Source organism: Pseudopodoces humilis, chromosome 30, assembly GCF_049639895.1.
Source record: "Pseudopodoces humilis isolate 2021_Gansu_Grassland_sample_001 chromosome 30, ASM4963989v1, whole genome shotgun sequence".
NCBI classification, from domain to species: Eukaryota; Metazoa; Chordata; class Aves; order Passeriformes; family Paridae; genus Pseudopodoces; species Pseudopodoces humilis.
This window is the reverse complement of record NC_142229.1, coordinates 4,038,154-4,066,120: the sequence shown is the minus strand read 5'-3', so window position 1 is coordinate 4,066,120 and position 27,967 is coordinate 4,038,154. Positions and strand designations below refer to the sequence as shown.

General features: G+C 53.3%; 1 protein-coding gene across 3 annotated transcripts; it reads right to left on the bottom strand.

Annotated features, from left to right (window-relative positions):
* Positions 1-88: 88 nt before the first annotated feature.
* Positions 89-27,650, bottom strand: GFPT1 (glutamine--fructose-6-phosphate transaminase 1). 3 transcript variants are annotated; one of them, XM_088068319.1, is made up of 20 exons: positions 27,558-27,650; positions 23,430-23,537; positions 22,948-23,055; positions 22,618-22,743; positions 21,993-22,051; positions 21,159-21,293; positions 20,272-20,333; positions 19,513-19,592; positions 18,233-18,286; positions 15,548-15,653; positions 14,482-14,645; positions 13,551-13,646; positions 13,199-13,296; positions 12,047-12,167; positions 11,048-11,205; positions 9,290-9,404; positions 8,949-9,076; positions 7,925-8,092; positions 7,437-7,598; positions 89-519 (listed from the first exon to the last, which is right to left on the bottom strand). In XM_088068319.1, exons 1-20 carry the CDS (start codon positions 27,562-27,564, stop codon positions 490-492), a joined length of 2,085 nt encoding a protein of 694 aa, XP_087924445.1. In that variant the 5' UTR covers positions 27,565-27,650; the 3' UTR covers positions 89-489. The 3 variants fall into 3 exon arrangements, with proteins under 3 accessions (XP_087924445.1, XP_087924444.1, XP_005532980.1); XM_088068318.1 differs by lacking the exon at positions 89-519 and adding an exon at positions 3,318-6,854; XM_005532923.3 differs by lacking the exons at positions 89-519; positions 18,233-18,286 and adding an exon at positions 3,318-6,854.
* Between the last annotated feature and the right edge of the window lie 317 nt (positions 27,651-27,967).

Below are 27,967 nucleotides of genomic sequence, written 5' to 3'. Positions count from 1 at the left end.
CGACAAACCCCAACAGGAGCCAAACGAGTTCAGTGCCACCCTCTGGAATAATTCGGAGCTAAACCAGCAGAGAAGGGGTTTGAGTTTATTTGGGGTGGTTACAGCAGTGTCCGTGTGCCTGTCGGGGTTTCCTGAGCTGTTCACCTCAGTGCCACTGTCACCCTCGGGCTGGTGTCACCTCAGTGCCACTGTCACCCTCGGGCTGGTGTCACCCTTGGGCTGGTGTCACCCCAGTGCCACTGTCACTCTCGGGCTGGTGTCACCCCAGTGCCACTGTCACCCTCGGGCTGGTGTCACCTCAGTGCCACTGTCACCCTCAGGCTGGTGTCACGTCAGGGATGGCATCACCCTGGAATGGTGCCACCCCAGGGCCAGTGCCACCCCAGGGCCAGTGTCACCCTGGAGACACTGTCACCCCCAGGCAGGGTCTGGCTGTCCCCTCTCACCCCTGGCTCCTGCTCCTCGAGGCTCCGGGGACGGTGCTGGTGCTCAGTCTCTGGAGGCAGCGATGCGATCGACCTGCAAAAGGGACAGGCAGCCATAAAAACAACAGCCCTGAGCACAGGGAATGATCCACCTGGACAGGGAATGATCCACCTGAACAGGGAATGATCCACCTGGAGAGGGAATGATCCACCTGGAGAGGGAATGATCCACTCAACAGGGAATGATCCACCTGGAGAGGGAATGATCCACCTGGAGAGGGAATGATCCACCTGGACAGGGAATGATCCACCTGGAGAGGGAATGATCCCCCTGGACAGGGAATGATCCACCTGGAGAGGGAATGATCCACTCAACAGGGAATGATCCACCTGGAGAGGGAATGATCCACCTGGACAGGGAATGATCCACTCAACAGGGAATGATCCCCCTGGACAGGGAATGATCCACCTGGACAGGGAATGATCCACCTGGACAGGGAATGATCCACCTGGAGAGGGAATGATCCCCCTGGACAGGGAATGATCCACTCAACAGGGAATGATCCCCCTGGACAGGGAATGATCCACCTGGACAGGGAATGATCCACCTGGAGAGGGAATGATCCCCCTGGACAGGGAATGATCCCCCTGGACAGGGAATGATCCCCCTGGACAGGGAATGATCCACCTGGAGAGGGAATGATCCACTCAACAGGGAATGATCCACCTGGAGAGGGAATGATCCACCTGGACAGGGACAGGCAGCCATGGAAACCACAGCCCCTGGCTGGCCTGGCTGGGTCCTGTGGGCCACCTTTGAGCCACCCCATCCATGCCCAGAGGAACTCAGCCCATCCAACACTTCAGGCTGTGTCTGAGGGCCCGAGGGAGGGGACGTGGCTGTGGGGGCTCAGCTGGGGAGGAGGAGGAGGATGAGAGCGACCATTCCCTGTCAGCAGGGGCTGTCACACACATTCCCTGGGTCACACAGGCCTGGCCCTCCCGTGCTTTGGGATTTTTGCTGTGTGCATCCTTCCCAGATTTGTGCAGTCCCCAAAACCCCCCTGAATTCCAGCGGGCAGTGCCTGAGGCTCAGGCCGGGGCTGGGGGTCACCCTGTCCCTCCTGTCCTGTCCTGGGGGTCACCCTGTCCCTCCTGTCCTGTCCTAGGTCACCCTGTCCCTCCTGTCCTGTGCTGGGTCACCCTGTCCCTCCTGTCCTGGGGGTCACCCTGTCCCTCCTGTCCTGTCCTGAGGGTCACCCTGTCCCTCCTGTCCTGTCCTGGGGGTCACCCTGTCCCTCCTGTCCTGTCCTGGGGGTCACCCTGTCCCTCCTGTCCTGGGGGTCACCCTGTCCCTCCTGTCCTGTCCTGGGGGTCACCCTGTCCCTCCTGTCCTGTCCTGGGGGTCACCCTGTCCCTCCTGTCCTGGGGGTCACCCTGTCCCTCCTGTCCTGTCCTGGGGGTCACCCTGTCCCTCCTGTCCTGGGGGTCACCCTGTCCCTCCTGTCCTGTCCTGGGGGTCACCCTGTCCCTCCTGTCCTGTGCTGGGTCACCCTGTCCCTCCTGTCCTGGGGGTCACCCTGTCCCTCCTGTCCTGTCCTGGGGGTCACCCTGTCCCTCCTGTCCTGGCTGGGGCAGCTCCCTCAGGCCCCCCTGGGCTGGGCACAGCAGAATTTCCACTGGCAGCACTTGCAGGGCTGGGGAAAGGAGCTGCTGCAGGGAATGCCAGCAGGAATGTGAGTCCTGCAGAGCACAGGGGCTCTGTCTGTGCTGCTCTCCTGCTGGGGAGGAGCTTTTGTGGCTCCAGCTGCCTTTTCCATGCGCTGGAGGCTGGCTCTGGGTACATCCCTGGGGTTTGCCCGTGTCCCCCTCGCAGCCCCAGCGTCCTGCCCAGCCCCAGAAGGATCCAGGGAGGGGAGGCAGCCAAAATCCTGCCCGGAGGCTCCCTGCTCATGGACAGGACAGGCTGTGCCACCCCTGCAGCTCCTGGGTGTCCCCTGCCCTCCCTGCTGGGGACGTGGAGCTGGGCTGGGCTGTCCACCCTGCCCAGGAGGCTCCAGCCATCCCCTCCTGGTGCAGGAGAGAGGGAATGAGGAGCTGGGGGAATGAGAGGAGCTGGGAGGGAATGCAGGAACACAGGGAATGCAGGAACAGGGAATGAGGAGCTGGGGGAATGAGAGGAGCTGGGAGGGAATGCAGGAACACAGGGAATGCAGGACCAGAGGGAATGCAGGAACACAGGGAATGCAGGAACACAGGGAATGCAGGAACACAGGGAATGAGGCACTGGGAGGGAATGCAGGAACACAGGGAATGCAGGAACACAGGGAATGAGGCACTGGGAGGGAATGCAGGAACACAGGGAATGAGGCACTGGGAGGGAATGCAGGAACACAGGGAATGCAGGAACACAGGGAATGCAGGAACACAGGGAATGAGGCACTGGGAGGGCCCAGCTGCTCTCCAGATTTGCCCATTGCTGCCATTTGCTGCAGCTGGGCTTTGCTGATTTGTGATTTAGCCCTGAACAAAGAGCCCTGGCTGAGCTCCCCTGGCTCTGGCCAGGCCTCCTGTGCTGGCCCTGTCCTGCACAAGGTCCCAGAGCCCTGGGGAGCCGAGCTGTGCCCAGCTCAGGGCTGTGCCCAGCTCAGGGCTGTGCCCGGGGCCCTGCACTCCCTGTTTGTCCTGTTCCTGTCCACAGGAATCTGTGAGGACCATGGGAATCAGGAAAGGGCAGGTGAAATATGAAAAATGAATCTCTGACTGAAAACAGCCTCACTGCTCAGGAAAGGGCGAGTTAAGCCCTGGGGTTTTCTGCTTTGTTCATCCAGCCCCTAACTTCCACAGGGCTTGCCTGTTCTCCATGGATTTAACTAAAGACCAGTAATTCCATTTGTTTCATGTAGGGCACTTGATTTTATTCAAAGGGTGAGATACAAAAGAAGTAAGCAAAGAGACAAAACCCAAATTATAGAACAGACAAAGTAAGACATCTTCTGCATACAGCACACGACAGAAACACGGTACAGTCTGGTCCCCAGAACCCAAGCCAGCTGGATATTTACAGCAGAGAATCTACAAGGGAGGAAATGTGGGTTTGCCACTCAAATGTCTATTTACAGAAACTGAATTGAAGGCAAATAGTTTTCTTTCTTTTTGTTTTTTTTTTGTTTGTTTTTTTTTTTGTTTTCAACCCAAATACTTCTGTTTCTTCTTCCTGCTTCTGGTGAAGAGAAGGGACTCCTGCTTTGAGGCAAGCTTGGTACATTCAGGTAGGATCTAAAATCAGCTAAACACCAGTGTGCTACTGAAGCTGCTTCAGTCCCTCCATCCAACACAGCCACCTTGCTTGTGGCATCAGGGACTCCTGGGGACAGCCAGGGCCAGTTCTGCTCTGGTGTGGGTTTGATTTGTGCCTTTGAAGGCTTCCCTCTGCAGCTCAAGCACCCCTCTGTGTCTGGGCCGGGCTCAAGGCTCCAGGCTGGGGGTTCTGTGTGAGGCCCACGAGCTCCATCCCACGAGGCTGGGAAATGCTCTGGGTGATTTTTGGCTCTCTCAGCACGGGGGGTTGAGCCTGACCCAGCACAGGGTGTCCCCACCTCACCCAGGAGATGGCCCTGCCCAGGCACTGATGGGCTCTGGTGACAAATCTGGGGAAAAAACTGCCCACAGCCCTTCTGTGAGAGCCAGGGAGGGGAAAAAACCTTTCTGTCTGCAGCATATTGCATGTGCAGCTCAATTTCCACGTGTGCGGAATCTGTCTGGGCAGAGACGTGTGCTGGGCTGAGTCTTTGGTAATTAAAATTTGGTAATTAAATTTAATTTGGTAATTCAAACCCCCCCAAGAGCTCAGGGCTCCCCTCTGAGTCTCTGCAGGTGAGGAGGTTACACCAAATGAACCAAAGCAGGCAGGAATAGAAGCTGCTATTCCAGATGGCAAAGGCCTTGATCTGTATTTTGTATTTACCTGTGGCTCAGTTTTAGAGAAAGGGCTACTGAGTTTTTCAACACCTCAGTGAGGAAGGAGAGAATTTCACTGGCTCAGTAAGCAAAACATTCATTTGGGAGAGCAGAAGACTGACTGGCTGTTAATAAATACCACGAGACATCCTAAGAGTTTTCTAAGGAAAAGAGAAACATCATCTGTTCATGGAAATGCAACACGTGGACAGAATGAGGTAAGGAAAGCTAAAAAGAGTCCTTTGTACATTCTCACTTCACACTGCGTGGCAACAACAACAACAACAACAACGAGATGCTGAACGGGTTCCCTGCCACACTCAGCAGAGGAATTCTTCATGCAGGTGTGCTCCAGAGCATCCTGTGAGGCTGAGCCCTCAGCATCCCCCAGGCTCCCTGCAGCAGGCAGGGTTTGACACTCCAGGCAGGAGCAGGGCTGGCACTGCCTGCTCCCCTGGCCCACCAGTGCCTCCAGCTACGAGGAACGAGGATTTGTGTGGCACAGCAAACCCAGCACGAGCTGCACTGCCAGACTGGGCATTTCTAACTCAGCCTCCTGCTCTTTGGTCCTCTTTGTGCACAACTTCCACAAACAGCCTGCACTAACAGACCTGGATTGAGCAGCAGCTCGTGCTCAGGGGGTGTTTGCCCCCTGCCCTCGGTGCAAGGCAGGGTAAAAGCAGCGCTGGCTGCAGGAAAAGGGAGTTCCACAATTCCCCTGAGGGGCTGTTTGAGGTGGGATTCTGTTCTGAGAACAGAGGATGGACACTGCACATCCCTGTGCAGCCAGGGGAGCCCAGCCTGCAGCCAGCCCTGCACAGGGGCTCTTGAGCAAAGCTGCTGGGGGAGGAGGAGGAGGAGGAGGAGGAGGAGGAGGAGGAGGAGGAGCTGTCCCCCACCTGTGAGCATTGCACAAGCCTTGTTTTCCCCTTCAGGACAATCACCATCCTCCAGTGAAGCAGGAAGGGCTGCAGGTCACGTTTAGGCAGAGGCACAGCTGCCCCAGGCCTCACACACAGCACTGGCTGAACTAAAATGCAGCATTTCCTACTTTGTTCTTAAACAGACACTGGCAGCACAAGGTGTTCATCAATGAAATCTGCAGATGACAGATTAATAAACACACACACTGGCTTTGAGAGGCTGCTTCCAGGCACGCAGCATTTCATTCTCATCGTGAAACTGAGCCTCCAGCTGACACTGAACTGAAGTGAAATAGTTCCTGTGGGTTTATACAAAGCAGAATGGCCACAGAATTTGGGAATAGCTTGCTCAGGGCAGCTGTGGTCCCCTGTGCCAGGGGCTGACAGGGCACTGGGCAGTCCCCAAGCACTGCATTTGCTAAAGCCATTTTTCAGGGGCAGTGAATGACCTGGAATATTCACCAGCACCGTTTTGTACCTTGTGGCATGGTTTGACAGTGCCTGTGTAAAGCTAATTCAAAACCCAGCAGGATGGGAGGAAATTCACCTTTTCACATTGGGAAATACATCACAACTGCCCTTTGATGACTCTGAAAAAGTCAGGTTTTCAGTTCTGAAGTTCTATTTCCTGTGTCATTTTTGATTCTCCTCAAGCTTGTTACAGAAATATTACCAAGGTATTTATTTCTGCCATGTTTATGGAGCCTTTTTATCCCCTTCAGGTGTGTGCACAGCTGGGTCACTCAGGTTCAGTTCAAGGGGAAAATCCTCAGCACAGGAAAACTTCCACTTGTTTTAAAAAGCCCCAAACACCAGCAGCAGCAGCAGCAGCAGCTCAGAGCGAGCTCTGGTCACTCCTTTGGCCACAGCCCAGAGCTCCCAGCCCCAGCTGGGTCCCACAGCACCGAGATTGTCACTTGCTCTGTTTTTGGCACAGCTCAAACCCTTCTGCAGCAGCATCACCTCCCTGGCAGTGCCCTGGTGAGCTCAGCTGAATTCCCTTTTGCACCTGAGGCAGGAATTTACCCCAAAGGCTTGCCTGCAGCTTCATTCACTGATAAAATATCTGCACAAGCATGAGCAGGAGCAGCTGCTGCTCCAGCTGTGTGTTCTGGTGTCCTGCTGGGAGCATGGCAGGGCACTGCCAGTTCCTTCAGAGGTTTCTCGTCAGTGACTGGAATGAGCCACAAGGGGTAAGAGACAATGACATCAGCTCAGAGGAAAGTGGAGGGCCCCTTACCTAGAAGACTCAGCAATCTTTAAGGAAAACCTTTTAACATCTTCCATGGAAGTCTATTGATCAAAAAAAACCCAGAGCTGTCGACATAGCGTGTGGAATCGATTGGACAATCACTAATGTAATGGAATTATGGTGATCTTATACACAAACAACAATTTACCAAAATAAGATTTACCTAGGGGGCTTTAAAATCGAGTTATTTTGGTACCAAAAAAAGTCTTTCATTTAATTCCCCTTTGCCCCTATGAGTCAGATGATCTTTCACTCTACAGTTACGGACTTGGCCAGATTTCTTGGAAAATCAACCTGCAGAGAGGGAGGAGAAAGAACAGGCTGGTGAGTATTTACACACTTGGTTTGTTTGTGTATAACTTTGTGATGTGTGGAATGTCTGCTCTGTCTTTCAACTGAAAACAATCCAACATGTTCTCACATTAATTTAGAACAATCAGTGCAGAAAAGAGTCCACAACCTTAATTAAAGTTACAACACTTCTGTCAGAACTAAGGAGCGAGTCCCTTTAGTCCACGTTGTTCCAGCGCTCAGAGGTCACTGATACCAGGCCAGTGTCTGTGTTAAGATCAAACAGCCAACACCAAACACCCTTCTGAGGACTGCCACCTTCCCTTTAGCTCCCCAGCACAGCCTGGCTGCTCCTACAGAGCACAGAGACACGTCCCAGCTCAGCTGCACCAGCCCCAGCCACGTGTGCTGGGCCTGCTCCCAGCTGTGCCCTGGCCACCGCTGGCCCCGGGCACTCAGCAGCTCCAGCAGAGCACAGCCAACCCCCCGAGCACTCAGCAGCTCCAGCAGGGCACAGCCAACCCCCCGAGCCTTGCAGCAGCAGCAGCAGCAGCCAGGAGTGCAGGGAGAAGGGTTGGTACTCACATCATAGCCCCTGAGCACGGCCAGGTGGAAGGCCAGCAGCTGGAGGGGGATCACGCTCAGGATCCCCTGCAGACAGTCCACTGAGTGGGGAACTTTGATTGTTCTCTTGTTGTTCTTGATGGTCTCGATGTCCTCCTTGTCACAGATCACCACAGGCCGGCCCTGCAACAGAGGGGAAGGCTGAAGGAAAGCCGATGTGTGGAAGGTTCTTCTCTCGCTTCTGTGCTGAGCGCCAGTGGCAAAATTTATGACTTAATTTAGAAGCAAACAGCTTCACATCCCCTGGGCAGCCCTGTGGGGCGTTTAAGGGTTAACCAGACCATGCCAGGCTTCTGCAATTGCTGCAAAAACTGCTGCTGGAATGACCACAGCATTCACTGAGCTCACACGTGGACAGTGACACCACAGTGAACAGCCTGGCTGTCTGTGAAATGCTTTTCTGTCAGAAGCATCACCTCTGGTGCACTGCAGACCTCCCAGGCCCTCACCTGCCGTGCAATGACCTGCTGGAGAGCGTTCTGGCACTTGGCATAGGTGTGGTCTCTCATGATGATCATGATCACAGGCATGAGCTTGTCCACCAGGGCCAGGGGGCCGTGCTTCAGCTCCCCGGCCAGGATGCCTTCCGAGTGCATGTAGGTGATTTCTTTAATTTTCTAGAGGGGCAGAAAAGAATTCATCAAACTTTGAGCAACCTTGTGATGTTTTTTTTAAGCATCTCTGTCAATTCTTGCACTTGGTAAAAACTCAGTTCTGGCTCTTCTCAGACGCAGAGGAGTCAGGCCAAAAACCCAGATCCGAGCAGGGCTGGGCTGTTTGCAGCCACCAACGCTTCCAGCTGTGCCACCAAGCCACCACAGCCCTCAGAAGTTGCCACCGAGCCACCACAGCCCTCAGAAGTTGCCACCAAGCCACCACAGCCCTCAGAAGTTGCCCACAGCCACCACAGCCCTCAGAAGTTGCCCACAGCCACGCTCCCAGCCTGCCTGGGCAGGCAGAGGCACAGCAAGGACAGCCATGAGAACACCGGGAATCCTCAAATGCAAGAACTGCACTAGATGGGTTTGGAAAGTAAATGCTCCGTTTTCCACTTGTTAGGGTGCCCAGTTTGTCCAGTAAAGCATTCCCAGTGGATAAAATAACACCCTTCCAAGCCACTGCAGGCTGGGAGGTGGGAAACTTCCAGCAGCAGCCTCAGCAATGTCACAGTGACTTTTAGATATTTGTAATCATGGCCCAGTTTGGGCTGGAAGGGACCTTGAGAGCCCATCCAGTCCCACTGGGCACCTTCCACTGTCCCAGGCTGCTCCAAGCCCTGTCCAACCCAGCCTTGGGCACTGCCAGGGACCCAGGGCAGCCACAGCTTCTCTGGGCACCCTGTGCCAGGGCCCTGCGTTTAACCCCGTGCTGCCCAACACAGCAGAGCTGCACCTGGAGCCAGGTGTTGCTCCCTGTGCCGAGGTCTGAGCTCTGTGGCTGTGTCTGAGCCAGCTTTAAATAAAGAAACCTTACCAAGGCTCCCTCCAGACACGTGGCGTAGTGGTAGCCACGTCCCATGATGAGGACAGACTTCTGGTGGTACAGCTCTGTGGCCAGCTTCTGGATCTCATCATCCATGCTCAGCACTTCTTTAATCAAGTCTAGAGGGAAGGGGGAGAGCCCAGGTTGAGTGTGCTCACGTGTGTGCCTCACACCCCACTCACTCACACAGCCTGGGCTCACAGCTTCACTGCTCCGGGCTGGTGGCCAGGAGACACCTGAGGGAACGTGGCCACAAGGAACTGTGACGGCCCTGCCACCCTCCTGACCCCCCCAGCCCCTCCCTGCTGAGCTGCCCCTGCCCAGGGTCTCACCTGGCAGCCCCTTCAGCCCCCGCATGATCTCCTTGCGCCGCTCCTGCATGGAGATCCTGTCGTCACACATCATCAGGGCAAACATCACCAGGGACACGAACTGGCTGGTGTAGGCCTGGTGTGGGGCACAGAGAAACGTCACTGCTGCACCAGACACTCAAATCCTCAGCCCAGCTGTGTCTCTGCTCTCAGTGTGACACCAAGTGGCAGCTTTCATCCCAAGTTAGCAGCAGAAATGAACGTGGGCTCGCTTGGGCAGATCTCAGCACAATGATCAACTCAAACTCCAGGAGATTCACACACAACCGAGGTTTTATATTCCAAGATTCCCTGGGGACTGCCAAACCCTATTTTGTGACCATGCCCAGGTCCTCCTTCACTGTGAGTGACTCCTGAGAACGCTGGAGAGCAGCAGGGCGCTGATGGAGATGTTTGCTGGGAGCCCACGAACATTCCAGCTGGGATTTTTCTGGACCACCCTCAGGGAACACAAAGGCAGCTGTGATTTCCCAGCTCCCTTCTTCAAGAACAGACTCTCCTGAACTCCTCCCCTGTCTGCAAGAGCTGCCTTTGGGGGGAACCCCTGCACAGAGGGCTCACACCAGGGCAGCTCAGCTCGCGGGGATGCTGAAACAGCAGCTGCAGTTTGGCCTCTCAGGCCAGGAGTTATGGAAAGGGTTTGGGGGGCAGCCTGGCACTGAAGCCATGCACAGGATCAAGGTGTGGAGTGTTTTTGTCTGTTCCTAAACCATGACCACACAAACTCCCACGTGGCTGCACTGGAGACTGAAATGGCTCTGAAGGAATGCAGAAAAGCTGCAGTTCCAGGGCCTGGAGGAGCCTGCTGGGGAGGGGGAGCTGCTCTGCTCTGTGCAGCTGCAGGCTGCAGAACTGCACAGCAGCCACATTAACATGCCTGGGCTGATCAGAATATTCTCAAAAGGAAGTTCTGGGCAAGCTCAGGACAGAAACTTTTCATGTTCTTATTTCATATATGCACAGCTTTGGTAACTCCCCACATCATCAGAGAAAAAATGTCATTTATATCCAAACTGTAACTGCTGGCCATATGAAAACAACAGGGACAAACAGCTCGTTCAAGAGTTTCTTGTAAGAGACTCATGAATTTTCCATGATCAAATTCCCCAATGAACTATTAAACTCAAATGTGGTTTTTGGCTGAATTTATGTAACAGATTGACATCATCTCGCCTTTAAATATAACTAAACCAAAGCAGATTTCACCATGCAGTCACTTCAGCAAAGTAAGTTATTTTATACTGTATCTCACACAGCCAGAATAACCCTGTTACCTGGACACAAATGGTAGGTTTCTGTAAAAGACCATTCCCCCAGTTGTTAAAAGTAGAGTTTTAATATCCCATTTTCTTTGGTAAAGCAGAGCCAGTGAGGGAGTTACACGCAGACAAAGTTTCCATGATCTTGTCTGCTAATTTCCTTTCTCCTCTTAGTTTAAACTGAGCCTGCACCTCGAGACAATGGCAAAGAGAATTCTGGCCTCTTGGGGAATCCTTCCCTCTGACACCCACTCATTTTCAATGTTTAATGCAGCTTCCTTGCATGATTTCATTTTTTATCCAAATAAAAGCCCTCTGCAAGCTCCAGGACAGGGAGCCCGCAGGGTGCTGCAGGTCTGTAGCTGCACAAGCAGCAGGTAAAGAGGGGGTGCTGTCACAGGGGTGTTTCCAGAGGCAGGAACAGCAGATCCCAGCAGGGAGGGCTGTGTCTGAGCCTCACCTTGGTGCTGGCCACGCCGATCTCGGGGCCCGCGTTGATGTGCACGCCGCAGTCGGTCTCGCGCGAGATGGAGCTGCCCACGGTGTTGGTGATGCCCACGGTCAGGGCTCCCCTCTCCTTGCAGTAGCGAAGGCACATCAGGGTGTCTGCTGTCTCCCCTGGAGCACAGAGAGCACGGGGATGGGAGCTGAGTGCTGCCACTGAGGGTGGGAAATGCACAAACTCCCCCAGCACAGCCCCTCATCGCTGCCTGATAAGATTTTCCTGGAACCTGGGCTTGTTTTTCTTAGTTTGCCACGTCCAACACTTCAGGGGAAGATGGAGCCCCTGGTGTGCCCCCAGGAGTGTTCCCTGGTAGACCAGAACAAAAACCTGCCTTCAAAAACCCCAGGGAGAACCTGACCCTGAGCCCCCACAGAGAGGAAATTCTGAGACACTTGGTGCTGAGAGGAAAAAATTGTTCCCCAAATTGAATTGTTCCCCAAAAGGAAGAAGAGATAAAGTGGAGATAAGTGGAGATAAAGGAACTGACTGGGTTTAGTGTCACAGCTGAAGATCAGTCATGAAAACCTGAAATACAGCTAAGGGGAGAAAATGTTGTTTTGCATGGCAGTTGTCCTTGAAATACCTCATGTACATTTTTTATGCCTCAGTGTACCTTTTATCTCCTACTCCTTTCCAAGTTAGTTGGATTTTTTGTTATTCATGCCTGAGAATTTCATTTCTTCTGTGGCTCCAATCCACCATATGGTGGTGCTTTAACTAGAGAACTCCAACTGTTCCAAAGGAGCTGTGGAGCTGCCTGCACCCTGAGCTCAGCAGCACTCTGCAGCCTTTGATTGATGCAGGGAAAGGAAACAAAACTCCTGTGAGCCACAGGAGCCCTGCAGAGGGAGGGAGCAGAACCTCCCTGGTGCTCCCACCCCTGGAATCAGTGTTTTCCCTCCCATCAGCACACCAAACCCTGCTGCTCCCTGGGTTTTGGGGAGGGGGCTGTACCTGACTGGCTGAGGAAGAAGCAGACGTCGTCCCTGAACACCGGGGTGTTCCTGTCCAGGAAGTCACTGGCCAGCTCCACCATCACAGGTAACTCCGTCAGCTCCTCCAGCACCTGCCGGGTCTGGCACAGGGAGGGGCAAGGAGACATTACATCATGTTTATAAAACCAAGTGTTTGCACAATAAAAACCTTTCCAGCTGCCACAGGCTGGAAAATATGACTGTTAAAACCCCATGTGAAAATTAATGCTGGATTATACTTTAATTACTCAGTGTTGCCCACCCTCAGTCACCAGCAACCCCTGTGAGAAGCAAGCTTGCCCTGGCACCAGCAGCAGCCTGTGAGGCCAGCTCCTCCCTCAAATGGAGATTTCTCTTAAGCAAGTCTCACTTATTATATAACCCTGGATATCAATTATGTAATGCTGGGTGTCCTGAGGAACTCCAACCACCAAGCCTGGGTCCCACTGGCTCCTGGCAGCCCCTGCCTTGCTGCAGTGTTTGCATTCTGCTCCTGCATCGTCCCTCCCCTGCCAGCTGCCTTCTTTAACACAGCAGCTTTTGTTGTCCAAGGCCTTCCTCAGCCATGGAAGTCACAGGAACCACTTCCCTACGTTCAGGTTCATCAGTTTTTATTTCCTGCTGCTGCTGCTGTGAGCTGAGTCTGGTGTTTACAGCTTTCACAAGGGCCCTCCTTCACTCACCCGTGTGCACTTCACCTGATTAAGGTTAAGAATCAATCCCTAACCTGAAATCAATCCTTAATCTGCTTGGCACACTCCAGACACTCTCCAGGGAGAGCTCAGGGGCTCTCCCAGGGCCTAAAGGGGCTCCAAGAGAGCTGGACAAGGGATGGAGTGGCAGGACAAAGGGGAATGGCTGTAAACTGAGAAAGGGAAGACTTAGATGAGATTATTAGGACAGAACTCTTCCCTGGGAGGGTGGGCAGGCCCTGGCACAGGTGCCCAGAGCAGCTGTGGATCCCTGGAAGTGTCCAAGGGCAGGTTGGACGGGGCTGGGAGCAGCCTGGGACAGGAAAAGTGTCCCTGCCATGGCTGGGGTGGCACTGGATGGGCTTCAAGGTCCCTGCAGCCCACCCCACTCTCTGATCGTGGCCCTGAGCCCAGCCCAGGCCCCAGAGCCCAGCACTCACTGCCACTCCTGCGTGGTAACTTGTGCCACAGGCAATGAGGATCAAGCGCCGACACCTCTGGATCTCCTTGATGTGATCCTTCAGCCCACCCAGGTTCACTGTGGGCAAGATCAGAGAGCAAAATCAGGGTGGCCAGGTAGGAGTTCCCAAGATTGCTGCTGTTAACAGCATTTCACCCTCTCCATCATCCACCAGGCAAGAAAACGTGATAAAATGGGACCTTGGTGGAATTCTGGAGGCACTCTGACACACATTTCATCTCACACCAGCCAGGTTTCCACCTCCCACTTCCACCCTGGGTAACTGCTGGACACTGAGCTGTCACAAGTCAGGGAGGCACAAGTTCAATTACCAGTGTAGTCATCAAAGTTGACCCTTCCTCTCATGGTGTTAACAACAGATTCTGGCTGTTCAAATATTTCCTTCTGCATGAATGAGCTGAAGTTTCCTGTGAAGAAAGACAGAAAACAGATTAGAACACTTTACCTCCTGGTAACTTAAAATTTTAAATTACCTCCTGCTAACTGCCATTTTTCCTGGGCATGTAGGGAAAAGCTTGGAGCAGCCAAAGATTATTTAACTGATACTTCTTTCTCTGCCAAAACATCTGCTCATGATGAGAGCTCGATTCGAGTTTCTGGAAGGTGTCAGTTGAAGGGCAGATCCAGACTGGCAGGTTTGTGAGAGGGATCAGTCTTGGAAAAACCAGATGGGCTCCAAGCAGGAGGCAAAATCCCCAGCCCCACAGCTCTCCTCAGTGGGGTGTCAGTGACTGGAGGGAAAGTGCCATTACGTGAAAGGACTCTTTTCCCCACCAGGGTGATACAGGCTGTGGCACCTCTGTCCCTGGAGATGCTCCAGACTGGAGGAGCAGGCTTGGGGCAGGGATGGCAGCAGGTGACCCCAGCCCCCCGTACCCTGCCACAGCACCCGTGCTCCCAGGTACCCCCAGGGTTCTCCCAGGTGCTCCCAGGTGCCCCCAGGTGCTTCCAGGTTCTCCCAGGTGCCCCCAGATTCTCCCAGGTGCCCCCAAGGTGCTCCCAGGTGCCCCCAAGGTGCTCCCAGGTGCTCCCAGGCGCTCCCCAGGTACCCCCAGATGCCCCAAGGTGCTCCCAAGGTGCTCCCAGATGCCCCCAGGTGCCCCCAAGGTGCTCCCAGGCGCTCCCCAGGTACCCCCAGGTGCCCCCAAGGTTCTCCCAGGTTCTCCCAGGTGCCTCCCAGGTGCCCCCAGATGCCCCCAAGGTTCTCCCAGGTGCCTCCCAGGTGCCCCCAGGAGCTCTCACCCTTCATGATCTGCTGCAGCTCCATCTGCAGGGTCTGCACAGCCCGGCCCGGGTGGTCGCCGGCCGTGCGCTTGACGCGGTGGATGGACAGACGCCCGTCCACCACGGCCGCCACGTCATCATCCTCCAGGAAAATGACACGGTTGGTGTGCTCGATGACAGCGCTGTGGGGACACAGGGGACATCACACCCTGCTCTGGGGAGCTGCAGCCCTTCCTCTCAGCCCACCTGCAGCCGAGGAATTGCCTCGTCCTTTAAAATCCGGCCGGACCCGTGGCGTTTCCACCCTGCCAACGGAACTGGGTTTTTTCCACCTGGCTCACCATTAATTTCAGGGCCTGCTTTAAGGAGAAGCTCTGAATTGCTCAGCGTGTGCAGCAGTGGGATCTGCCTGGAGCCACGAGGTCGGGGCTTTGCCCCGGCACACAGGCTGCTCAGACACAGAGAAAGGTTCCTCCCTTGCTTCTCCCCTGTCCCTCACTTTGCCCAGCTGTAAATCCAGCTGTAAAAACAGCTCTGTCCCCTGTTAAGGCACCCAAGATCTGCTCAGCAGCACTCCCTCGAGTGTCAGTGAAAAGCTCCAAAAGCAGAACAACACATCAGGCTGTGCTGACAGTCTCCTCTGATGGAAAGAGCTGCACAAGTCAGCCACAGCAGTATTTTTACTGGAGCAAACACTCATTTCTCTCAAACCAGAGAGTTCCAAAAACTCTGCTAAGGCTGCTGCCAAGCTGGCCTGTCCTCACCCCTCTGGGATTACAGCATGTCACCTCTGATGATGAAGGAACTGCGTGTGTGCAGAGATCACTGGAGAATCAACACAGTTCTCCTCACAATTAGCATCTGTCCTGCTGATTTAGGTCAGTACCCTCTCAGGTTTCCTATTAACACTCTATTCCAAAGCCAGTGTTCATTACTTTAACAACAACTCTGCTTTGGTCAGTGTTTATAAAGCAATGGCCACGTGCACATAATTTACTTTACTCACAAAGCAACCACAGCCTCCCCCCACCTCTTGTTCCAGAGAGCTTTAAACAGGATATTTCTGCATCCTGGAAAACCCTACCTGGCATCAGAGGCAAAGTAATATTCCACAGCTTTCTCCTCCACGGGGAAGAGGCAGGTGGTGCTGTCCACTCGGGACAGGTTGCAGCTTCCCTTCTTGTCTTTCCCTAGGAGACAGGAGGGTCAGGGGCTGCCTGGTGCCACACCTGGGCACAGGTGCCACACCTGGGCACAGGTGACACCCAGCAGCAGGCCCCAAGGCACAGTACCAACATGAAGCACTATTTTCATGCCTGCAGGTGGGCACAGCAAAAGGAACTTGTGTTGCAAGAGTTTTATTACTCTTTAGTAAGTCTGCAAGTGAATTATTAGTGCAGTTCAAAGTTTAGAGGAAAGGATCAGGGGAAAAAAAAATCCAAATCATAATTTTGTGTGGCTCCCCTTGCAGAGAACTGAAGGTGCCTTATGAGCAGCCACATTTCCCCATTAACCCTGCCCTGTTGATCCCTTTAGGAGAGTCTCCTGAGCCCCCAGAAATGGAGAAGCATTGCTCTTTCTTTGTCTGTTGCTCTCAGCTCTGGGGAAGTTCCTTCAGAGCTGCCACCAGCGTGCCCATCCTGCTCTCCTGAGCACCACAGGTGGAACCCAAACCTATTTCTGGCTGGCTGAGCTCACTGCTCAGACACAGCTCAGGAAATCTGGGATTAAGAGCTTGGCTTTGTTCCTGCACTACCAAACACAACCACCTCACCCTGATCAGAAAATCAGACCTGTGCTGCTGCCAGGGAAGCATCCAGGGCTGCTGGAGGCCACAGGACTGAGAGTCAGCTTTGGAAAACTCTGTCCTAGAAGCTGAGTATTTCACCAAGGAGCCTTTCTGGAGTACTCTGGTAATTCCCAATTCTGTCTCATCCTCCTCCTCCTCCTCCAAACTGCTTCTCAGTGGTGAAGCTCATCAGGGATGCAGATGAGGCACCCAACACCTACTGCTCAGCACCAGCCTCGAGCAAAGTTATTTGCCAGTCATTGTGCAGGCTATGGGGAGGGTGGGGGTGGATTAATCAGCTTATCTCCCAAAATGGGACTATTGCTGAAGAACAGCAACACTCAAGTTACTCCAGTCTATATTTATTCCATAATCCTGATGTTGTTTCACCTACTAGACACTGATCTGATTCAGTGATGCAAGCAGAGCTCGTGGTGTTCTGATTTACACTTCTGCAGATGAAAATGTAAAGGAAAAATACTGCTTTCACGTTGGTACTCGGTGAAAAAGAATCACCCAGCCTGTGATTCAGAGCTTTCCAGTCCAGTTCTCAAGTCAGCAAGTGAGGAAAAGCAATGCCTTTGTTGTTGCTACAGGACAGACTGATTTGGTGTTGAGGAAGGACAGAGCAGAGCTGTTAGTGGCCACTCCCCCACAGAAGCACCCAGCCCTGATCAGAACATGCAAATTTGGTTTCTCAAAATAGAGCGTTTCCCTGCATTGGCTTTATGATGTTGCATTGCTTTCCTGCACGACAGATTCTGCACTGGAGGGTGGTCACTGTGCACATTTGCACTGCCAATTACCAAGGGTTGGGTATTTCCAGTGAGCATTATCAGCCAGTTATGGTTTTTATTTTATCTGTGGATTTGTCCAAGGGTTGTCCATTTATCTGTAAATAATCTGACTGCTGCTCTACTGCACCAACACCTCATTTACTACAATTTAGAAGCAACACAGAAGGAATCTTTTCATCTCTTCCCTTTTGCACCAAAGAATGGAGGATTTACCCAGGTACAGTAAAAATGGGCAGCTGAGGCAGTTTCTCAGAAAATCCTCAGTGCCTCTGAGAGCTGAGGGACCTGAGAGCCCCTGGGCTTTTCCTGGCTATGGAGTTTTATTCCAAACACTTTATCCAGAGAGAGGTACACTGGGGAAAGAGGAAACAAAATCTCTCCTGACGTTTGGAGCCAGGTAAACCAGCTCCTGGGGGAGAACACCGTTCACCTCCCAGCAAACCCAGGTTTGCTTCTCCTCCAGCAAGGTATTTCAAGATATAATCAGATATTTCACCCAGGGAGTGCCCGAGGCCACTGAGGGAGGAATCCCATTTATTTCCAGTCACCAACAACCAGATCCTCCCCCGACACAAAAGGTTCTCCTGCTTCAGAAGTGAGCCTGGTTCACCCCATCCTGTGATGGCCTGGCCTTTAAAGCCCTGCAAGTGAGTAACAGATGGTTCCCCCTGATAAATGAACAGGGGAAGGAAGGAAGTCCCAGCCTCGGGCCAACCTCGCTGCTGCCAGCAGAGGCTGCAGCTCAGACTCACACCGTGCCCAGGGGAGGACACAGCTCTGACAGCACAAACTCCAGAAGGAATTTTGGGCAGTGCTGGCATTAGGATTAATGGACTAAAGCAGCAGCCTCCTGCTTTAGTGGGCTTTATTTTTACAGTAATTCACGGTTTCTGTAGCCAGAGCTGCAGGAGCGCTCAGTACAAGCTGCACTGTCATCAGTTTGTGCACATATGCTGAGCATTAGGTCTCAGTATTTGAAATGGGATGGGTGGATTTTCCTGTGTGTTGCTGCTGGTGTTTCTGATCAAGAAGGAATTTGGATTCTCCCAAGTGTTTCACTACACGGAAAGCAATGACCACATATTAAAAAGACAATGCATCTTGGCCCCATTTATGATTCCTCTCCTAAGGAACTGGATGATTTGTCTGAAATTTCAAGTGTTAGCTTTTCTCTGGTAGGCACCTTCCTCCATTTTTATGGATATTCCATCAAAAGAATGATCCATAGATTGTACGGCTGAAAGTGCAATTGGAAAAAAAACAAACCAGACTTGAGATAATCAGTAAAATAATACAGTGCTGCATAAACACACTAATATTTCTGCTAATCATCCAATCAAAAGGCAAAGCTTCTGGGACTGGTTCTTGCAGCAGGGGATCAGCAGCTACTGTTAGGAAGCAGCAGGGCAGGACAGCAATTCCTTGGGTCCCTGCACTGCTCAGAAGACAAGTCCAGGTCCCTGGGACTGAACAGGCTCAGACCCCTCTGACCACAGGGAATTACAGAGTAATTAATTCTTAGCCAGTTTTCATTTTCAAGGGTGTCTGTGGTGGCAGAACACGTGTGAGAGCAGGATGGACAGACAACATGAACAGCCACTGTCCCACGAAGGGTAACAGCTTCTACAAATGACGTGGGGTGGCAGGGGCAAGGTCTGTGACAGTGCCAGGCTCCAGCCTGCAGAGCTCTCTCATCTTTCTTCTTGAAAAACCACCAGGCTCACAAATGCCAACGTGCCACACGCAGAACAGAGACCTCAGTTTAACTGTCCTGCTGAATTTATTATACTGAGCTATTCCAACACCCATGGCAGTGTCCAAGGCTGGGCTGGATGGAGCTGGAAGGGGCTGGAAGGGGCTGGATGGGGCTGGATGGAGCTGGAAGGAGCTGGAAGGGGCTGGATGGAGCTGGAAGGGGCTGGATGGAGCTGGATGGAGCTGGAAGGGGCTGGATGGAGCTGGAAGGGGCTGGAAGGGGCTGGATGGAGCTGGAAGGGGCTGGATGGAGCTGGAAGGGGCTGGATGGAGCTGGAAGGGGCTGGAAGGGGCTGGATGGAGCTGGAAGGGGCTGGAAGGGGCTGGATGGAGCTGGAAGGGGCTGGAAGGGGCTGGAAGGGGCTGGAAGGGGCTGGAAGGGGCTGGATGGGGCTTGGAGCACCCTGGGACACTGGAAGGTGACCCTGCCCACAGCAGGGGGGTTGGAACAAGATGGGGTTTAAGGTCCCTTCCAACCCAAGCCATTCCATGGCTATACTAAGATGTATTTTCCTTGCAATAACTGGACATTAAAGTTTAGATAACAACACTAGAGGCCAACTTGAGGTGCAAGGTGGGCAGAACACATGGTTAAAAACTTGCTTTTTAAAAAACCCCCTCTAACAATGGCGTGATTTGTGATTTCCAGCTGTGTTTCAGAGCACACAGCTGCGTGCCCTGCAGCCCCAGGGGAGCTCTCACACTCACCTGTGCGGTACAGGATGGGGATGTGGTCGGTGGAGAGCTTGTGCTCGCTGCGCACGCCGATCAGCAAGGGGCTGCCTCGCCTGCAGGGACACAGGGACAGCCTCGGCACCTGGGGACACCCAGCTGTCCCACACCCCCACCAAGGGCCCCCCAGCAGCAGCTCAGCTGCACCAGGGCACAGCCAGAGCCCCCCAGAGCAAACACAGAAAGAACTGCAGGGTAAAGAACACGAGGAGGTGAGGAACCTGCAGCAGGGTTAGACAAACTTCTCAAGAGTCACTGCACACCTGAGCCAGGAGCTGCCCCTCGCTGGACAAACCTACAAACAGCTGTTGGCACTGAAGTTCAACCCTGCTGAAACCACCCCAGCTGATGCTGGTGTTTAAAAGTGGGATAGAAAACCTGAACACGAGGCTGGCCCAAATTCCAGGCCAAGTGGAGAATTTGGCCAAGTGCTGCCACAAGGGCAAGCACAAAGGAAAAGGCAAAATCATCTCCTTTCAAATCAGAAGCAGAGGATACCAGAATGAAGCTGGTCCAGACCAGGTACAGCTGGTCAGTAAGAAATTTCCAAAATATTTCTGGGAACTTTCTGTTATGACAGATGGAAAACAAGAGAAAGGAAATTAAAAACAACAAACCCTCTCCCCAGCATATGCAGTGTGATGAGAATGATCTCTACTCTGTCTTCTAACGTGGGGGCACAAAAACAAGTGACAGACAGGGTGCAGGAATGTTCCTCCCCATGACAACACTCACCTGGTACCAACTGCCTGCCCAGGGTAATGAACACTCTTGAACACAAGGGCAAAAGCACCTTCCTGCAACAAGAGAAACAAACTGTTCATCCCTTCAGCTGAGACCTGGCCACTGTTTCAGTGTTCCCAGCACAGAAACTGTTCCTGTGTTTCTGTGGACGCAGAAGAGACACCAAAGAGGTTTCAGAGATGTTTCCAGAACCAACTGTAACCCCAGCCCCCCCATCCTGGAAGGATGTCCCTCCCCTGAGCCTGGCAGCACTTCCTCAACCACTGAATGAGTCTCCTGAAGCTCCAGAGAGACACTCAGACTCCCTTGGTTATCCAGGTGAGTTCTGCCTTAGCTCAGGGTGCAGTGAGGGGACCTACAGAGGCAAAGATCTGCTAAAAGAAGCACCAAAACCTCAGGGTGTTTTCTCAGGTGAGGTGCCACAACCTGCCAGCAACACAAGTTCTTGGCCTGTTGCTACAACAGCTCCTGGCAGGTAAACCAGTGAAAACTCAGCTGATGCAGGTGCTGCGGGGTGAGAGGTGAACTGTGGTGGATCCTGCTCCCGCACACAACCAGGCAGTGGAGGCAGAGGCTCCACGGAGCAGCTCCCAGCAGGGGTCAGCAGCAATCCCGGCTGGAGCTTTGGAAAGGACTGGAAGCAGCACAGACTCTCCCAGGCCAGCTCCCTCCCCACTCCCACCACCCCAGCCAGGGGCTGGCAGTCTCCAGGTGCTGCTGTGCCCAGGAACTGAGACATTTCCCAGATGAACACTGACAAGGAAACCGAACGTTCATTCATCCTGAGATGAGCAGGAGAGACAAAGCCATGCCCAGAGCATCCTGCAGCACTGGGGGCAGGGGTTATTTGGGTGTGTGGGTGGCACTGTGCCCATTACCAGCTGCTGGATGACTCTCTCCACCAGCGTGGAGAAGCTGATGTCGTCGCTGTCGCGGTTGTCGTACATGTACTTGACCAGCTTGACGATGCTCTCCGTGTCCGTCTCCGACTCGAAGTCGTAGCCCTTGCTCTCCTGCAGGGACAGTCTGTGTGGGTGACTCTGCCTCCTCTTCCCCCTTGCTTTGCCCTCCTTCCCTTCCTCCTCACTTTTCTTTCCTTCCCACCTTTCCTTTCTTTGTTTTTACCACTCCCTTTCTTTCACCTTGCCTTTAACTTTTTCTTCCCTTTTTCTCATGCTTTTCTTTTTCTTTGCTCCTGCCTTCCTCCCTCATCTTTCCTTTTCCTTCTTTTTTCTTGCCTTTCCTTTTTCCTACCTTTCCTTTCCTTTTTCCTACCTTTCCTTTCCTTTCTCCTACCTTTCCTTTCCTTTTTCCTACCTTTCCTTTCCTTTTTCCTACCTTTCCTTTCCTTTTTCCTACCTTTCCTTTCCTTTTTCCTACCTTTCCTTTCCTTTTTCCTACCTTTCCTTTCCTTTTTCCTACCTTTCCTTTCCTTTCCCTTTTCATACTGCAGTTGTTCTCACTCTTTTCTCCCTCTTTTTTTCCCATCCTTTGCTCTGCTTTTCCTCTTCCTTTTACCTCCCTGCCTTTCTTTTTTCCTTTTCTCCTCACACTTTCCTTCCATCCTTGCTGCCTTTAAATTGTGAGAGGAAGAGAGGGCAGTGAGTGGGAGAGTGAGGGGAGTGGAGGACGGTGAGTAAAGGAGTGTAAGGGTGTGAGAGCAAAGGGGAGTGGGACAGGAGGGAGGGTCTCACCCCCCAGGGGTCACTCACCAGGAATTTCTGCAGGTCCTTGTAGTTGGTGATGATGCCGTTGTGGATGACGATGAACTCTGGGGACAGAGGAAATGCCCTGCTCAGCCCCGTGCCAGCCCCAGCCTGGCAGCAGAGCCCACTCATGTGATTGTGGGACAGGCCCACATTTCACATCCTGGTGCCATTCCCTGCTCTGCCCCCCTGGCATGATAGGGGATAACAGTGACCCGGGTGGTCCCAGGGCTACCCAAACCCTGCAGAGCCTCTGGAGGCACCTGAGCGCTTGGCAGCTCCTGCTGGGAGCAAAGAACTGCACGCTGCTGCTGCCACAAAAATTCTCACTTCAGTCTCATTTCCTTCTGTCTTCTCGTCCTTTCTCTGTGCCCACACACCCATCCTAGCCCTGGAACCCACCCCAACCCTTGCTGGGATCCCTCACTGCGGGGAACATCCCTCGGGCTGGAACCTGAGCCCAAGCCCTGCGGCTTCACCGCAACCGGGCTCAGCAGCACGGCTGTTCCATCCGGCCTGAATGACCCCAGTGCCTGCCCAGCCACCCCTGCCGGGACATGGAGGGGGCAGAAGCTCTCCCCCAGGCTGCAGGAGCTGCTGGGGAGCCGCAGGTGCTGAGGGAGGCACTGACCATTGTTCTTGTCGGAGCGCTGCGGGTGGGTGTTGACAGGGTTGGGCTCCCCGTGCGTGGCCCAGCGCGTGTGGGCGATCCCCAGGTGAACGTCAAACTCGATGTCCAGATCCATGTCCTGTTGCTCTGCAGCACAAAGTTTTAGTCCTGAGGGGTTGTCCACACCCCAGGCCAGGCTGGGAGTCTCACCAGGCCTCAGGGACCACGGGACTCTGTCTCCTTACACACAAGTTACTTGGAAATTCGTGGGTTTGGGTAAAACAGGTGATATTCAAAACACACAGAGGTGAGAGGGCATTTGGAGGGAAAGGAGGACAGGGAGATACATACTGTGAACCTCTTCATCCAGAGCCTTCACTTTCCCCGTCTGCTTGATAATGTGGATTTTGCAAGCATTGGCTTCCCAGTCTTTGTCATTTCCACCGTCCAGTCCCACACCTAAACCCCACAGTGGAAAGAGGGTCAAGTGCAGAAGTTATTACAGCATTTTATGGAAACAAATTCTGGCCTTTTTGATTCTTCCTGAGCCCTTTCTCCAAAAGCTGGCCTGCCACATAAAGGCAAGAAACCCCTTAGATCAGAACTAAGTTTTCCCTTTGTCACCTTGTCAGTATTTTTAAAGCCTCAGGAAAAAAAAACCACCAAAGATCAAGAATGCTTTTAAAAATCTTTACATTGAAATTAACCCAAACCTCTGACCACAGGCACATCCAGTTTGTGTTACAGCTTTCTTCAATAGCAGAAGGTGGCAGAAACCATTCCCAACCCCTCCAAGAAAAGCCAAATTCCCAGAAGAGCTCAGAGGGAGGCACCTGCAGAGTCATAGCCCCGGTACTCCAGGCGCTGCAGCCCCTTGATGAGGGTCTCCAGGATCTCCCGCCTCGTCCGGGGAACATGGTAGTTCAGGTAAGCAAAGATGCCTGTGTGGGGAGAAGGGAATCATCTCACACCAAAATCACAGCTGGGGAAGCTGGGTGTGAGCACCAGGCTCCAACTCCAACAGCCTCTGTGTGCCTGCAGGAAGCTCCCGCTGCACTCCCAGCTCTGCCTGCCACAACCAAGGCTCAACACAGACATCACTGACAGCCAAGACATGAAAAGACACCAAGTGCACAGAGCTTTGTCAGAAACCCTCTCAGAAATGACAATTTCTCCATCAAAGTGACAGTTCTTTGAAAGGACTCGATGGAAATGTTGGTTTGGATGGAATTCCAAGGCAATCCCAAGGAGTTCCATCAGGGTCCCACAGGGTACACCACCAGCCTGGATGTCAGGTGCTGAAAATGCACAAACTTTGAGCAGAACGCTCCCCAAAAGAGCCACCGTGAGTTTCAGGTCCCCAGCAGACACAAAAGGAAGGAGTTTTGGTTTCAGTGCACATTTAGACGCCCTTCCACACAATGCTCTCAGCACCAACGTCACACCTGCCCTCTGTAACACTGCACAACCAGCCAGCAAGAGGAAGCACTCCAGAACACCAGGATCTATAATGACATTTAATCACTCTGCTTTGACGAGCCCTGAGCTGGCATTGTTGGAGGTGAAATCCACATGACACAAAAAGCCAGCCCTGGGAACTTCCTCCTCGTGCAGAGCTGTAGTTGTGAATTCACGGCTGCAAGGGGAGAGCAGCAAGGACACTGCAGGAATTCCTACCTGGCAGCCTCAGGAAACACAACACCCCTGTCTGGAAAGACCAATTCAAACCACATCATCTTATCAGACAACTCTTGAATCACTGAATTATCTCAGTAATAAGTTCTCTGTGCCTTTCTCTCAAGTGAAATACTTTGAACAATATAATCTCGAATATAAAACATTTCCTTTCTTGCAGGTTTGCCTTAAACACCTTACCTGGGGAGCCACCAGAACAGGCATTCAGCTGCTCCTGACACTCAGCTCTCTCACAGAGCTGATTTTTAATACTCAAGCACAAATCCTAGGCCTTCTTAACACCAGCTATGTAAAGAATTCCCGATAAAGAGGGTAATTTTAACAGAATAACATTTTCAACAAATGGACATTATTGATTTCTAAAGCTGACAGTCACTTTTTCTTTTTCTGACAACTTTATTTTCCCTGTGAACTTTTTTGGAGCTCAGGTTCCTTAATTTCATGGCATGTTCCCAGGTAAATTAAATGAATCACACCTTCCAAGTAAATTATCTTCTCGAGGTACATGAAGGAATTGCTTCTTGTAATCCTTTTCTACAAAAGCATAAAAAACTTCAGGCTGGGTTTACTTCCAGATTCCTTTTCCTAATACTGTTAACTCATTTCCACAGACCTTGTACATTCACCTGGCAATTCCAAGGAATCCTTTATCCAGAATTGCTGCTCAGCCCCATTGGAGGAGCTCCTGCTGCTGCTGCCTGGCAGTTCAGGGAGGTGTGAGTCCCAAAACATCCCTTTTTCTGCCCAACCTGAGGAGCACAAGATCACTGTCATTGTTATGTTTGGGAGCTGCACAGGGGAGAGCTGACACTCAACTCATCACCTCCAGGCTGGGAAAAAAGCAAACCAGAAAAACATCCACTCCCTGGGGATCCACATTTGTCCACTGGACACTTCTCACACTTCTCTCGCTGCCCACGCACACAACTCCCTCTGCAGCTAAAAAGGGCAGGAGAGGAAACAACCAGAGCAGCAATTCCAAGCACTCCCTCTGGGCCACAGCTCCATGCTGCACTGCAAGGCAGACACCAGCTACAGCCAGGTGTAACAGAGGTGGAATGTCCCCACTGGCAGACAGGGAACCCCAGAACTAGAAACCCAAGTCTTTCCTAAACCCATTTTTATCTTCAGCAATCACCAGTAAACCAAGACCTGAATTCTACAATCCAGGAGCTAAATTCTAGAATCCCTTTTTGTCATTAAAGCCAGACATGGCATATGACAGGTTTACTGATTTACAGAACTGTCTATGGAGCCTGGCTACCTTGAAAAACCTGTTTCCTGAACTGTTTCAGATGCCATTGAACTGGTTTGGTGCACTTGGACCAAAGGACACCCAACTCAGGGTTTAAACCAGGTGTTTAAACTGCAAGTGCCTAACACAAAAGCAAGACAAACCCTATTTTTCACTGACACTACTACAAACAAACCCCAGCACATCTAAACAGTATTCACTGTTCAAAGGCACTGGACTTTGAGGCTCCTTTCCTTTACCTGTCCAGCAGCATAAGCCCATCAGACCATGGGATTTTGTAAGGTCACAAACCTGAACATCATGCTGAAAACACTGTGCTGATAATTCCAGTCTGGCAGCTGCTGAAGCTCTCCCTTCAGTGTCACAGACTGAGGTATCTGAGAATTCAGATAACAATAGCAGCACTGTCACATTTATTTCTTTCAAAACTCATCTTAACAACTACCCTTCTGTGTGAATTGGATAAAACTGTGGACGTGGATGGGCACCCACCAGGCAGCGTGGCAGGATAAAGCCACATTTATCCATCCCCACTCACAATTCCATGACAGAAATGTCGTGTCTGAGGGCTCAAACACCAACACCAGATCCTGGGCCTGGGAAATCAGAGCCCTCTGCTCCAGATAAACCAGCAGCCCTTCGGTGAGGAGAGACAATCCACTCTCACCCCAGGATACATCCCCGAACCCCAGAGCAACAGGGCAAGAGACAACAACCCCTAATGCTTTTCTCACTCTTTCCTTAAAATGTTTCAATATCCAACAAGAACTTCACTTGTATCAAAGAGGGGAAAACAGGTTCAATCCTGAACGCAACTGAGTAACTGCCCCGTGTTTCCAGGGCTTATCACTGCAAAAAACACAAAGAGCAAAATGTTGCACATTTCAAATAAGACAAGCACGAGGCACCAAAACCATCCCCGCTCTTGCAGCAAGCTATTTATAATAATAATTATCCTTTCTATTCTTAGCTTTGCTCTGCTTTGTACTTTTAACACGGTGTTAAATGTGAGCTGAGGTATGAGTCCCTGACTGATTCTCCACAGCTTGACAGCTTGAAGGCAATGCCGGTTCCATCCCACAAAAACAATGAGAGAAATGGCAACTTGCACATTAAGTGTAAAACCCACAGTCTCGCTGAGAGCATGATTTTGCACACAAAAAAACAGGGGGGGAAAAAAGAGGTAGCGTGGAAAGGAAACAGGAAAATCCAACAGATCGCTGTTGCATAAATTTACATGGAAAAACACGAAGACGATGGGATAGGAAGAGGAAGGATAAAAGCATAAATTGCTGTGTGTAAAAGGCGAGGCAGGGTGGTGTAGTGCCATGGGAAGCAGGGTGGAAGGCACGGCGGAGAGAGGAGAACCAGAAGCAGCCCTGGCCCGAGCTCACCCCGGCCTTGGGCCGAGCTCGGGGCACGGTCCCGGCACCGCCGGCCCCACGGCCCCTCCGTGCCCGGCCCACACCGAGCCAGCCCGGAGCGACCCGCGGAAAACAAATTATCGGGAGCTGTAACGCCTGAAAACCAGCCCAGCAGAGTGGGAGTGGTGACTCCGATAGGAGCAGAGCCAGGCTGGGAGCGCCCCTTCCCACCCGTCCCCGCCGCGCAGCGGGGCTGCCGTGCCAGCCGGGGCTCCCGGGATCCACAGCGGGATTGCCCCGGGCCCGGGCGGGGTGTCCCGGCAGCAGCGAGCCCACCGCACCGGCGCAGGGCGCAAACCGAGCCTGCCGGGCTCGCACAGCCCGGGCCACCGGGCCGGAGCCGCCACAGCCCCGACGGTCTGCGGACGATCCGCCCTTTAAGGCACTAACGCGGTGCGAGCCGCCCCGCAGCGCCGGCATTCGGGATAACGGGGCCGGGCCGCCCGTCGCCACAGCCGGGGCGGCGGTGCCCTCTGTCCCCGCCCGGCCCGGGCCGCGCCGCGGCCTCACGGCGCCCGCCCGAGCGGCTCCTCCCGCCGGCTCGGGGCCGGCCCGGGCCCCGCCGTTCCCCCCGGCCCGGCGCTCACCGCACATGGCGAGTCCCGCTCCGCAGCCGCGCTGTCTGAGGCGCCGGGGCCGCGCCCCTCAGCGCCAGGCCCAGCGCAGGCCCCGGCCCGCCCCGCCCCGGGCCGCGCCCGCCATTGGCCGCGCCGCCGCCGCCCCGCCCGGCTCCGGGACGTGGCAGCCGGGGCCGGGGCCGGGGAGGCCGGGCCGGTAAAGGGAGCGGGGGACGGGCACCGGGCGGCGGAAACACCCCCGGGACACCGGGATGGGCCCGCTTCCTGAGCGGCCCGGTGATTCCCGGCCCGGGGGGGGGGAGCCCGTTCCCATAGCCTTGCCGGTAATTCCGCCCCAAACCGGGGTATCCCCGTTCCCAGAGCTTTCCCGGTAATTCCCAGCCGCAGGGGAATGCTCCCCCCCGGTAATTCCCACTGCC